General features: G+C 34.0%; 1 protein-coding gene across 1 annotated transcript in view; it reads left to right on the forward strand.

Annotated features, from left to right (window-relative positions):
- Nucleotides 1-13,055, forward strand: part of CFAP54 (cilia and flagella associated protein 54) — a 102,449-nt gene that overhangs the window by 18,811 nt on the left and 70,583 nt on the right. The window contains exons 13-21 of the mRNA XM_088166104.1: nucleotides 585-670; nucleotides 2,562-2,690; nucleotides 3,720-3,867; nucleotides 5,612-5,667; nucleotides 6,611-6,739; nucleotides 8,003-8,150; nucleotides 8,877-8,954; nucleotides 9,038-9,159; nucleotides 12,403-12,576. Of these exons, the coding sequence (XP_088022230.1) occupies nucleotides 585-670; nucleotides 2,562-2,690; nucleotides 3,720-3,867; nucleotides 5,612-5,667; nucleotides 6,611-6,739; nucleotides 8,003-8,150; nucleotides 8,877-8,954; nucleotides 9,038-9,159; nucleotides 12,403-12,576 (1,070 nt within the window). The remainder of the gene's footprint in view (nucleotides 1-584; nucleotides 671-2,561; nucleotides 2,691-3,719; nucleotides 3,868-5,611; nucleotides 5,668-6,610; nucleotides 6,740-8,002; nucleotides 8,151-8,876; nucleotides 8,955-9,037; nucleotides 9,160-12,402; nucleotides 12,577-13,055) is intronic.

Below are 13,055 nucleotides of genomic sequence, written 5' to 3' on the forward strand. Positions count from 1 at the left end.
GTTTTTTTTAATTATTTCAAGACTATGTGATATGGTTCATACACAGTCTATAATAAAAAGTAGTAATTGAGAAAATGCCACTTATTTTTTTCCAGTTTTCATTTTCAAAATATGGCTTTATATGATTTCCCTTAAGTGGGAAATGCATGATGTATCTTAAACATGCATCAAGTTATAAGCAAAGATGCAAAATGATTGAATGTTTTCAGACAAGTTTTCAGGGAGAAGTGAAACAGATTTTTGAGGGTTTTTTTGTCTGTTCTTACACTTAATTTTTGCAAAATTTCTTTACATAGAAGCAAGAAAAACTTGTTAGAGCAACTTCAGTTTAATTCTATGACAACTGAAAACCTGAATATATCTTGAAAATTTTTTATTTCCTAAAAATAGAAATGGTCACTTTTCAAGAAGTGAATGAACTTGGAGTTATCTCTTCCCCTCTGAATTTATTGTTTCTTAGACCATGTTATCTGCTGGCTTATATTAGTAAATCAGTTGACTCAGATATTTTCAAACTTTGGTTTTAAATTAGGTAAAATATCTTGCCTTTCCTTTCCCCCCTTTTTTATAAATGTTGAATGTAGAGGAATCCTTAAAGCCTGGAGATCCTTTTCATGATCTTATGATTCTGGCAACAACCGTGTTTTCCTGTGTCTCCACATCTGACCAGGTAACAACAGAATTTGAGACATTTCTTCTCAAAGTATCACATAATCTGTAATGAATACATATAATTGAAGATCAAAGGAATCAGTTGCATGACTAACAAATTGCAAGAATATAAAAAGTGAAAAATGTACTTATGAATGTTATCAGTTTGTGATTTTAAAAATAGTTTCATTTTTAAAAAATGCTCTGTAATCAGTTACTTTAAAAATGTTTATTAGATATTAAATCTATTTGGAAGACCATAGGCTGATTGCATGTTTCAACTAATCAAGCAGAGATCGAATTTCTTTACATATGTTAGATTTAGGTGGGCAAATATGCTCAGCTGTGGAAAACTCTTCTGCAATATTTATAGAAATGAGGGCAGTTACCCTAAGGAATGATAATGCCTTTTTAATAGCACTATGTCTGCAATTTAGGGTAAATTCTCACTGCAAAAAACTGAAACAAGCAGCAGCAACAACAAAACAAATGAGACTGGGACTCTGTGCTGAAGTCTCTACTGTAGAAATAATCCCATTATGTATCTGATGATTTATTCCCAGTGTAACCACTTTTACTTGCTCAAACTGAGATTTCCCCCTCAGTGTGGTACTCAGGAGGGAAGAAATTATAGTGCAATGTCTCCACTACTAGCACTTACGTTAAAATGGTTTGTGATCCAAAAGACTAACAAAAATTTTTCCTTAGAAAAAGCCTGCTCTGATAACATGGCATATATCTTAACTGTAAAATTTATTTTAGATATAATTTGAATATTGCCACAATTTGGATGTAACTGGAGCACAGACATTTTTAGCTTTGGTGTAGTATATTTATTAAAAGTATCTTGACTGTGAGGTACCCCACAGATACCTTTAGATAGCATGATTTATCGGTTTTTAATGTGACCTCTATATGGAGGCAGTTACCTGGATTTAAACTGTACTGGTTATTCTACATTTTCCTGCAAATCTTCCTGATCTTCTGTCCAGAGAAGAAAGACAAATTTGCCCCTGATTAACAGAGCATTCACTGATGGTGAAGTTACATGATATATAGCTGACGCACATTTGCAGCTTGCTGCCACCAAACCATTGGCAAAAAAATTTTTGATTTATGTTTTTTCCATTTCTTTGTCCCCCCAGTTTCATTATCAGTATCCCATAAATCTTATGCTCAAACATATATGAGAGTATAGATAGTGTGGATATATCAGGTTTCATTGCACTGGAGATACTAATTCAGCTCTGCTATAACTGGTGATAGAGATGTGTACTGATCTTACTGTTCAGAATGTGTTTAACATATAAATGGACTCTTGCCTTTTAAAATGTATTAATCAGGAGGTTAACCAACTAAAATTTTGAATTTGTTAATTATTCTCTTTGCAAGATGCAGATAGGGTTTAACATTTCTTTCACTTGATAGATATTTCCAAATTTTTTTCTAGTTGTTTATTTTTCAATGATTCATCATCTTAAACGCACCAACAGCCCATGGAAGTACTCTGTCAAGCAAAATAAAACTATTAATTTAGATTTCCTTCTTCAGATATTTAAATATTTTAATAAAAATAAAGTTTCTCCAGAATCTATTGATTTCAGCAATGTAGTTAATTTTCTCTCTCATGTAATTTTCATCTCACTGAATTCCCTGTCCGTTTTATTTTAAGAGCTTGACAATAAAAAAAACCCCTCTTATATTATTGAGAGAAGAAAATCTTGGGGGGTGTATCAGAAATTATTTTTTAAAAGTATTTCTAAAGCTTTCAAAATGTTGTCATCCTTTATAAGAAAGTGACATATTTTATTTACTTGTGTTGAAAAATGTTGAGACTGTTTATGGACTGGGTTATTTGTGTGTTTATATGCCTACCCTAATTCTACAATTATATTGTTTTATCTTTCCAGAAAATCCATCCTGACAAAGAAATGCTTGTTAATGTAGTAATGTGTTTGTGGCAGAAGTGTAAAACAGAACTTCAGCAAATCCAAATGAGTGGAAATGACTGCTTAGAATATATGCACCGAGCTTACCAAGTACTCCTTCATTATAATGTATTTCTCTTAATGTGAATGCAGTCTGTTACACTAACAGCAATGAAATACTGGTATCCAGTCTAAGTACCTTTTCTTATGGTAAAATGTGGATAAATCTTCTTCAAAAATATGAATTATATATACACTTTGAACACACTGTGCTCACATACACCAGTACCAAAATATTCTCTTAGTCTTTTTGCAGTAAAGTAGCCCACTGTCTGCCAGTGGGCCACTTTGGTAAGAAGCTAAATTTGTGAAAACATTTGAGCAGGATGTAAGAAGAAGAAGAATTTGAGATGTTGTGGCAGAAACTATCAATGTATTTCAAGAAAGTTCCCTAGGTCAGTTGAACAAAGTGGCAAAAAACCCTTACAACTTAAGACAAGGGAAATGGGAGTCAGTAGCAGAATGGCATTGAGCTCGCTGGATAGAGTCACAGCCTCACCTTGCATTTGTCCTGTGGCTGAGAGGCTCTTGGTGAAATGGGCTCTCTGGGCTGCCACTTGGTGCTAACCAACCAGTTTCTGGAGGAGTTAAATTTGTGACTCTACATAGTAAAATTGTTCTGAGGTTCCCCAGAAGATGGTATACAGTTATATTCGTCTGTATGTACAACAGTAGCACTTTGGTCTCTTTTATTCTAAGTGGGAAGATACGGAGAAAAATGAGAGGCACGTAATCAAATCTACTGGGAGGCTTACTGCACTAGAGCAAGGTATAAAAGTTATGACTGCAGAACATTCATAAAACTTTCCAAAAGGAATGGCAGGAATAATAATATTCTAAAATAAAAAAGGTCTGCCATCTGAAGAAACTGGGGCTATGGAGCACTGTAAATTCAGCATCTTAGTCTGGTGACGTTTAAAAGAGAAGCCAGATCCAGGAGTGGAGTTGTGTGAATGCTTGTGAATATTTTTAAACAATTTTGAGTGCAAAACCCTGTCTACCTCTATAATACATCACAGTCTTCCAAAAATTTGATTTATCTCTGTCTTGATTCTTTTTCTACTGTTTCCTCATTTTTAGTGGGTTCATATACTCTGGATGATGAATGAAATAATTGAGAAGAGCAACATAGCAGACACCAATGTGATGTTTGCAGAGATAACCTTATGTCTAGCGGCAATACTGGAAAATGTAGCTGAATCTACAAGTGAATCTAAGGAAAAAGAAGGTAAAGCTTTCAAGAAAAACAAAATTTTCTTTCAAGAATGACTTTTAAGATTGAAACTTTTCTGACCTGAAAACTGACTAACATACATATTCAAAAGATATTGTAAAGAGATTGTTGAGAGTAGAGGGACAGTGTTTTTCACACAAAATTTCACCCATTATTGGAGCAAATGAAACCTGTTTTTCCAAGGATTTATGATTTCTTTCTTTATATTTCCATTTCTACTGAAGTAGCCCCTTTTTGAATTATATATCTCTTATTACTCGCTCTCCTCACAGGTCTTTTACATGTCTCTTAGCCCCTTCAGAGTAGCCTCAGGTCACTACTATGTTCCCTGAATAAGGGCTAGGCAAAAGGCAGTATGTGCTGTGGCTCACTTGGAGCCTTCAAACGCTGGTTGATTAGTTGCAGGCCAAACAAAAGGGAAAAATATTGAGATCATACTGAAGCTTCTGCATTTATTGAGTCATCAGTTTGGTTTTCTTCTCTATATATTCGTGAGTTTTGTATAGTAATTCAATTGTTTTTGAAGCTGAACTTGGCTGACATTATTGGGATATGCTATCACAATCACATTAAACAAATTTCCTTCCAAAACCTGATACTGTAAAATATGAATTTTTAGACATACTTTAAAAGATTTCTGTTTTGTATTTTGGAATATGAATAATAAATCTCATAAATGTCTTACAGTAACTAGAGAGTAAATGTTAAGGATCTTATTAGATCATATCTAGAAGCAGAAATAAATTATAATAGTTTGGCACTTTTGGAAATAAAAAAATTTTGAGAAATTACTATTTATTATTAAGGTAGAATAGGTATTGTTTTTGATGGTGTTATGAAAATCATAAGGTTCTCAGGGAGACTAAATGAGTCCTCATTGTAGCACCCCTCCTTTTTCATTCAGTTTGAATACATCTATTTGGAGGAAAAAGAAGCTGAATAGATAGGTCAGAACAGGCTGACAGTCAAGCACATGCTTGTGCTGAAAAGAACCTATTTACTGAATGAATACTGAGTGAATACAAGTTTTCTTTTTTATGAAAAGACAGTGAACAAGCAAAAGCAATATGCAAAAGTGACACAAGGAGTGACTAGAAGGTTGTTCCTCTAAAAGGGTAAAAAAATAATTTATTTCAGCAAAGTAATTAAATGAGAGGGTTTAACCAAGGACTAAAAAATTGTTTTCTCTTGTTTTGAAGAGAGAAACTATAAGTTTGGATGCATTCTTCATAAATGAAAGTAATTTAAACAATCAAAGCGAACTTTAAAAGGGTGATAATACTACTTGAAGAAATATTAAGTAATATCTATCCTAATAATATGACCTCTTATTCTTAAAAATTCTTCAATAAGTGAAATTAACTGTGAATTAGATAATAATTGGTTTGAATTGATTTCAAAATGGAGAATTGATCTGAATGCTACAAAAATATTAGGAACTACAAGATGAGTCCTAGTTTCATTAGTTTGGATATGACATGGATATGAAATATATGGTACCTTTAAAATACAGCATTATTGGCTAATAGTATCCTGTATTAGTATAACTGTACATACATCAATGTGTGTCTAAGCCCTGGAAAGTTCTTCAAGAAACAGTATCATTACCTCTCATAATCAAACACTGAAGAACAGAATTATTGCTAGACTCCGAAATTAGTAGTAGAGCTGGTCAAATGGTACTAAAATTTTCTGGATTTGTTTGATTTTCACTTCTTCTTTTCTTCCTATAAAAAAGGAGGAAGTGCTTCTCTTTCACAAGATGAAACCTGTGATATGCCTGAAATACTGATGGTAACATACAATTTATCTTCATTGATACATTATTTTGAATAGAATAAGAATACTTCTTTTTGAAGCTTTTCATACGATTTTTAATTTAGTTTTACAAAGATGAAATGTTTCACACAATCCTAATAGTGCACAGGAGGAAAACAAAGATATTTTTTCAAATGAAATAAAATTTGAAAATTTTTTATGAGTCTTTTTTATCAATTGTTTTTCTGGAAGAGATTGTATTTGAAAGTTTTTTTTTACCGCATAAGCATAGTGATTTCCCCTGTATACCGTTTTTTAATGCCAATCTGTAGTACCAGCCTTAAATGTTTTATTGGTACATTTTTTTAAGATGATAGAAGTTTTAGTCCTTGCTTAATTTAGGAAAATATTTTGGGTTGTGTTTTTGCTTCCTTCTTTTGTAAGAATCATGTGGAATAGATGAAACATCCTGAGTGCTTTGTTCAGCACTTTGTAGAATTGTCCAATCAAATGACTTGCTAAAGCACGTTAAGGATGAATGATATGCATTAGCCTGAGGATTCAGGAATGTTGTCAGTCATATGTCTTAATGCTTACACACAAGGACAAGATTTAGTTCAATGACAGTCTACTTAAAGGTAGTGTTTCCTGAAAAAACTATATTTTCTTAATAGTGTTTAATGGAATATAGAAAAACTGCAAATACTATGTTTTCAATTGAATTCTTTAAGTTCAATTTCATTTGGCTATAAGCTAACTCGGAGTAATTTTTTTTTTTGAGCTGAAGGAAAATCAGTCCTACTGGACATTTAAAACATTGATATTAGTATATTAAACTAAGGGGAGCAGTACCTATGTAAAGATTATCTGACAGTTTTAAACTTAAACACCTAAAAAAAGTGCACATTATTTTGATAGTCTATATTATAGTTTTTAATGTTATCTAAGGAAATGTTTTTTATATGGGTTTTCATTTCAGAAAATGCCTACAGAACAATTACAAATTGCTTATGAAGTTCTTGAAAAAGCAATTAGTGGCATGAACACATCTCGGTTAATGACCCTTTTACCAGATGGAAAGTCGATATTTGACCACTGCTGTACAAAGGTAAAGTTTACAAAAAGCTGCACTGCAACAAAATCTATCAGTAATATATTGTATTTTGATGACACAAACCTCATATTTTCTTCATACTTAGAAATCTTAGCACTACCAAATGTACCTCATCTTCACGACCCATGTAAGAGAAAAATACCAAAAATATATCTCTGTGTATTAGTGTTGTGGTTTAACCCCAGCTGGCAATTGAACCCCACGCAGCTGCTCACCCAGTCCCTCCCAGTGTCTTGGGGGAAAGATAAAAGCCAGAAAACTCATGGGTTGACATAAGGACAGTTTAGTGGGGAAAGCAAAAGCTGTGCACACAGGCAAAGCAGAACAAGGAATTAATTAACCACTTCCTACAGGCAGGCAGGTGTCCAGCCAGCTCCAGGGGTCCCCATCACATGTAGCTTGGGTGACTTGGGCAATCTATCACTCAAACATCCATCCCTTCCTCCTTCCCCGAGGTTTATGTACTGACCATGATGTTGTATGGGCTGGAATATCCTTTTGGTCAGTGGGATCACCTGCCCTGGTTGTGCCTGCTCCCAACTCCTTGTGCCTCCTCAGTCTCCTCTCTGGTGGGGTGGTGTGAGAAGCAGTGCTGTCACAGCCTTGATGCTGTGTGAGCTCTGCTCATCAGTAATGAAAACATCCTTGGCACTATCAACACTATATCCAACACAAATCCAATCCACTGCTCCCTACCAGCTACTATGAAGAAAACGAACTCTGCCTAAGCCAAAGCCAGCAGAAGTTGAAAGAGCATTTTTCTCTTTCGATAATTAACTCCTTTAGGCTTTCTTTAACATTTTCATTTGTAATAATTATAATATATAGATTTCTTATATAAAATAAGAGCAGAAATCCTGTTCATATTTATTACTTGCAACTGTTTATTATTAAAATAAATTTTTGCTTGTGATGCAAGTTCAGATTTTCTAAATATTTTCATTCTATATCAATATGATATTTGTTTTGTGGATTGGTAACACAATAAAATATAGTTTTTGCAGTTTCATCTTTATTATTGATCCAGTTTTCTATTGATTCTCAGATTTTGTCTAGTTCTCTTTGTCCATTATCCATGCTCTCTCTGTCTGGTCACTCTCCTTCCTTCCATGCTTTCTTGATTGACTGTGTATTACACAAATATGGTGAATTTCAGTGTTTGTCAGTTTACTGAAACAATGTCAATATCAAGAAAAAATGCAGAAAGTTAAGTAGTGGAAGTTTACTTTTGCTTAATTGCCACTTCCTATTTATTAGGTGTATTCCAATGATCAGAGTTTGAATTCTATTTTGGGATGTGGTGATGATAAAACAGGAGCAGATAATGGTTTTGTAACAGATTTACACGTGGACCTCATTCAGGCCCAACATCGAGTAGCAGTGAAACTTCTTAAAATTACACAAGGTAGGTTTCAGTAAAGTTAAATAATCTTCATAACTTGATTAGAGTATTTTTGCTAATATATTCTATAGTACTAAGAAATAAAGGAGTATCTGCATTCTGGAGAGGAGCTGATGTTGGGCAGTTTGTATGCCACATATAGACAGAAATGATGTACTGAATTTGCAGAATTTAGATTTATGTTATACTAGTCTTCAACCTCTACTCAACCAATGGGAGTTAAACTTGCTGCAACTAATGGATTTCATTCCTAGACAGTTGGCTGTTGTATTTCAGTTATAATGTTAACTTTTATAATGCCAATGAAGAAAAATTGGGGGATGTTCTGTAGATTTTTTTTTCCGTTATGCTAATTTTCTCTCTAGAGAATGACTTGAATATTTTATTCAGTGCTCTTAGTAATGTGAACTTCTACTCCTGTGAAGTTGTCTCTGTATCTTTCCAGTTGGCAGACTCCACTCTTGCCAAATGGCTTTTGAAAAAAACTATTAGTATTAGTTTGCTGCTGCAGAGCTACACTGTGCCCTGCTCCCTGTCATCAAACAAAACCTCTCTTTTCCTGTGGTGTTAAGTTAGGCAGGAGGGTGGAATATTTTTAGTGGCATGATCTGTACAAGAAATTCTACTTGAACGTGCGATGGAGCAGAGCTTTAAAACTATATATTAACCTCTCACTCAATTTTTTGCAACAGCATTATCAAAATAACTCAGTATTCCCTTCCTACACAGGTGCTCAAGTTGTTGACAGAAGTCTTAAGTCCAGTAAGTCTCATGAGAAGAATATTGAAGATTTCCAATATTTATCAGGTAAGACTTACTACTTAAGACTTTAGAAGCCTAACAAATTATTGCCACTGTTTTATAAATGGCTTAAAATTTCTGTTTTATAGAGGAACTTATAATGAAAAAAATTAAAAGGAATAAGCTATCCAGAGCAATCTTTTTGATGCAAAAGGCTGCACAAAAGTTCCCTGAAGACTTAACTACTACTTCCCAAAGGCAGCTACTGGAGGTAATAAGGAGCACCTTTACTGTTAGCACAGTTTTTCATGTTCTTGTAATTAAGAGGTGTAATACTTCTTATTATGGAAAGAAGAAAAATGGAAGGAACTTGAGGGTCATCATGTGTTTTTAACTTATATTGTCAATTTTTTTCCTGAGAAATTTCAAAGAATAAAGTGATCTTAAAACAAGGAAAGAGCACATCCCCAGATTTTGTGCATACATGCAAATTTCAGGAAACCTGAGAGAAAATAAGATCTTTCCTTCTACACTTTTTCTCCTGGACTTTGCAGTTATGAACCGATATCTTGCCAAAATGTCATTCAGGTGTCCTTACTATAACCTTTGACAATGTTCTTTTTCCAAGATCTCCAAGTCTTCTAAAAAGACTTTAGCTGGTGATGATGACATGGACTTTATTTTATTCTTCCTGAAAAAAAAATGTAGATATTGGATTTTGAAATCTACTGGAGCTAAAAGCAGAGTCTTCCTGGGTTCATTTAAGTCTCTTTATATAAATGAGAGTATTTCCATTGACCTTTGTGCCAGCATCTGTCCATAAAAATTGCCTGCTTATCAACAGGGCTTGAAATTTCTTTATAGCCTGTACAACAGATATCAGAATCTGCAATTTTCATTATATAATATATAAAGGAGTATTTTAAACAAGAGGTTACTAGAAACTGGTTTTTTTTTATGTGACATGAATTCGGAAGCATGGTAAATAGTATATATATTTATTACATCAGAAGAATGCAAAAACTAGATCAGAAAATGCTTATGTTAAAAATATCTTTCATATTTGTAAAATATATGTTATTTATGACTATAATAAATGTATCAGATGTTGTGATATGGTATGAATGTTGTACCTGTAGTCACTAGTGAAGATTTACAAGCAATTCCCAAGAAGTATCTGGTTATCCCAAACAAACATTTACCAAGCTCTTACACTGACCTTCACTACATTTTGCTTCTGTGCATTTTTCACCAAGAAAGATGTAGAGAAAAAAATATATCTGCAGATAGTTGCCAGGAAATACCAGAATTAATTTTGTCTGGACAAACTTATCACGATCTCTTTTGATATTTGTTTTATGATGGAATATTTAATTATATGCTCAGTTAATTTTCCCGCTGGAGGTGGATGGTGCTTACTTAATAAACAGAAAATCCATACTTTGATTTTCATGCTTTTGCTTTTTTTATTGTAGAGTCTTATATAGAATTACTTGCATTTTCTGGTCTTTTCTCTTGTAATCAGCACAATATGCTACAAGTCTGTTTTTATTATGTTGCAAAATAGGCAGCAGTTTATTTTATTTTGAGAAGCATACAAATAACCATTTCTCATGCAGTAAACTGAGCATATATGGAAGCTTCTGAGTTATATGTGTTTACTCAATTACATCAAACTGCTTAACGAGCTGCTGTGCATTTTTATTATGTCTTTCACAGTTGTTTAATTCTTTCTTCATGTCCTATATGTCTAAGTTGGACATCCATGTTTTTACAGAATTGGATACACTGGTAGTTCTCATTGACCAGCTGTAAAATTGAATTAATATGATTAAGTTAATACCAGGTACAATATCATGTGACAGAAGCAGGGATAAAATGTGTTTTTCACATTTTCAAGCATTTGGGTTGTTTGGTTTTTTTGGCTTCCTCAACTGCAAGATTAGTCTTGCTCATCTTACAACACTGCTACATTTATTATCTTTCAAGTTCTACAATTACTGAAGTACAGGTCATGCAGTACCACTCTCAGTCACAATACCATCTTTATTCAACCTGGGAGCATTTCCACCCTTGCACTAACCAGAAATATGTCCTCAGACAAGAATGGGTCCATGATACTTTTAATTAAAAATTGTATCATAGGACTGCTTACCATGGAGACGTATAGTATTTAAGAAAGCAATGAAGCTTCAAACTGCTGATTGAAAAAGTTGAATGGTTGTGTGATGGAACGAGTCATTCTGTATCTTGTTGTTTATTTTATATCCTTCCTGTAATGTGTCCCAATAGGGTGGATGCAACCCTAATCTAAAGGGTAAGGGAATGGCATGGAGTGCTAGGTCTGTGGAAATGATTAGCCATGCAAAAGGCTCTATTTGATCTTATCTCCCTGTTTCACTCATTTCACCATAAACCTGTAATCTTTTCATAATTTTTGGACGTGAGATTCCAGGCTCACTCTGTCTGTGATCTGACCCACCATGGTGTCTTCTAAATGTATGAGGACAGAAACAAGGAACTGTTAAGGTGCAAGATTATAGGATTGTCAATGAATTACGAATAACTTGGAATAATTTTTTCATTTTATCGTTCAGACTCAGCTCAGCCTAAATCCTTGGTCCAGTATAGGGAACTAAAAGGCTTCAAATAAAATTTCTAGTTGTAGGAATATGTCATTTCTTGTCTCTACACAAAATGTAATCCTTGTTCCTCTCTGTGAGTTGGCCTTTTTGGCTTTGATATGCACTGAACAGCTACCATAAGTAAAGATACAGGAGTACTAAGTTCTTAATATTAGATTTCCAAGTTAAGTTTCTCTTGAACTGGCAGTGAAATCAAGCTGAAGAAACCTACCTATTTGCTATTCAGTCAAGTAAGAAAAAAATGTAGCCTTGATCTGCAACCAAATGGCCACTTAATCACTGAATGTAGGGTGTCCCCACATCTTTGACAGCTGACTGTCAGTCAGCTTTCAGCTGTCTACAGAGAACCAAGGGAACAATGGCTTAGCCCTACTTTTTCTGGATCCACATTTTCCTTTTTCTTTATTTGTAGATTTTATTTTTTTTCCCTCTGTTTCTGAAGTACAGAAAATTCAGTCTAACTGCTTCTACAGCTCCTCTAGAAATTCCACAGTTTAGGTTTCCAGCTCTCTCCAAATAGGAGTTGATATATTTTTTGTTTCTTTTTGGAGTTAACCACTGGCTGGCACTAATTGCTTATCAACATTATATGTGATCACTCTCTTTTTTCCTATAGGTTCTTCCAAAATTGGATATGCTTCTTTCATGGGTAACCCTGCATTCTCTAATTTTGAAATTAGTCTGTGTATATAAGCTTACACAAAGTACCGTTCATCCTCATTTAGGATGTAGGATAATATGAAAAGCTGCTGAAAGTTTTCTACATAGCAGTGAAATTTTTTATGACAATTTGAAAATAATGCATAAAAATAAAAAATATGTCTGTTATATTTGAATAGTTGTCTCTTTTGTTTTAATTTCATTAATAGGAAGCCCTAACTTTAATTGAGCAAGTTGAAGCTGAACAAAGTGCATTGTATCGCAGTCTCAAAGAAGCTATGAGCAACAAGAAAAAAACCAAAACTCCTCCTCCTCCTCTGTTACTTTCCAGATCACATTGCTCCATGACATTTAAACCAGCCCCATTTGATTCAGATATTCAGGTAATGTTTTGCATGATGACTGCATAAGAAATAACTAAACCATACACAAGAGAAAAGGTTATTTCCACAGTGCTATACCAACACATTTTTCTTTACTCCTGAGAGGATTATGTTATTCTGACTTAATTAAGTATCCCTTTTTTTTTCCTCTGTGAGTCAGTTTTCCTCGGTGACTCACTGTTTTGATCTTCACATTTGCATGAGACTTTCTTAATCTCGTGCATCATGTCTCTTGGTGCTTCTGTTGTCTAATACTTATTCCACTTGTCAAAAGCTCATTTTCTTGCTTAGGGGTTGACATACTCCTAGTTACTCTCTGAAGAGAGGCAAGACGATTGCATCATGTGATGCAAAAAAGTACCACACTGAAGTCTGTTAATGAAGTGATGAAGTGGCCTAGTTCAGGTGGAAATAATCCACTTTCTGTTGGACATGTAGAGTCACAGGACTATGCGGATCATAGGGGGTATTAGGAGAGG

This window comes from Sturnus vulgaris, chromosome 5 (assembly GCF_052056855.1).
Source record: "Sturnus vulgaris isolate bStuVul1 chromosome 5, bStuVul1.hap1, whole genome shotgun sequence".
NCBI lineage: Eukaryota > Metazoa > Chordata > Aves > Passeriformes > Sturnidae > Sturnus > Sturnus vulgaris.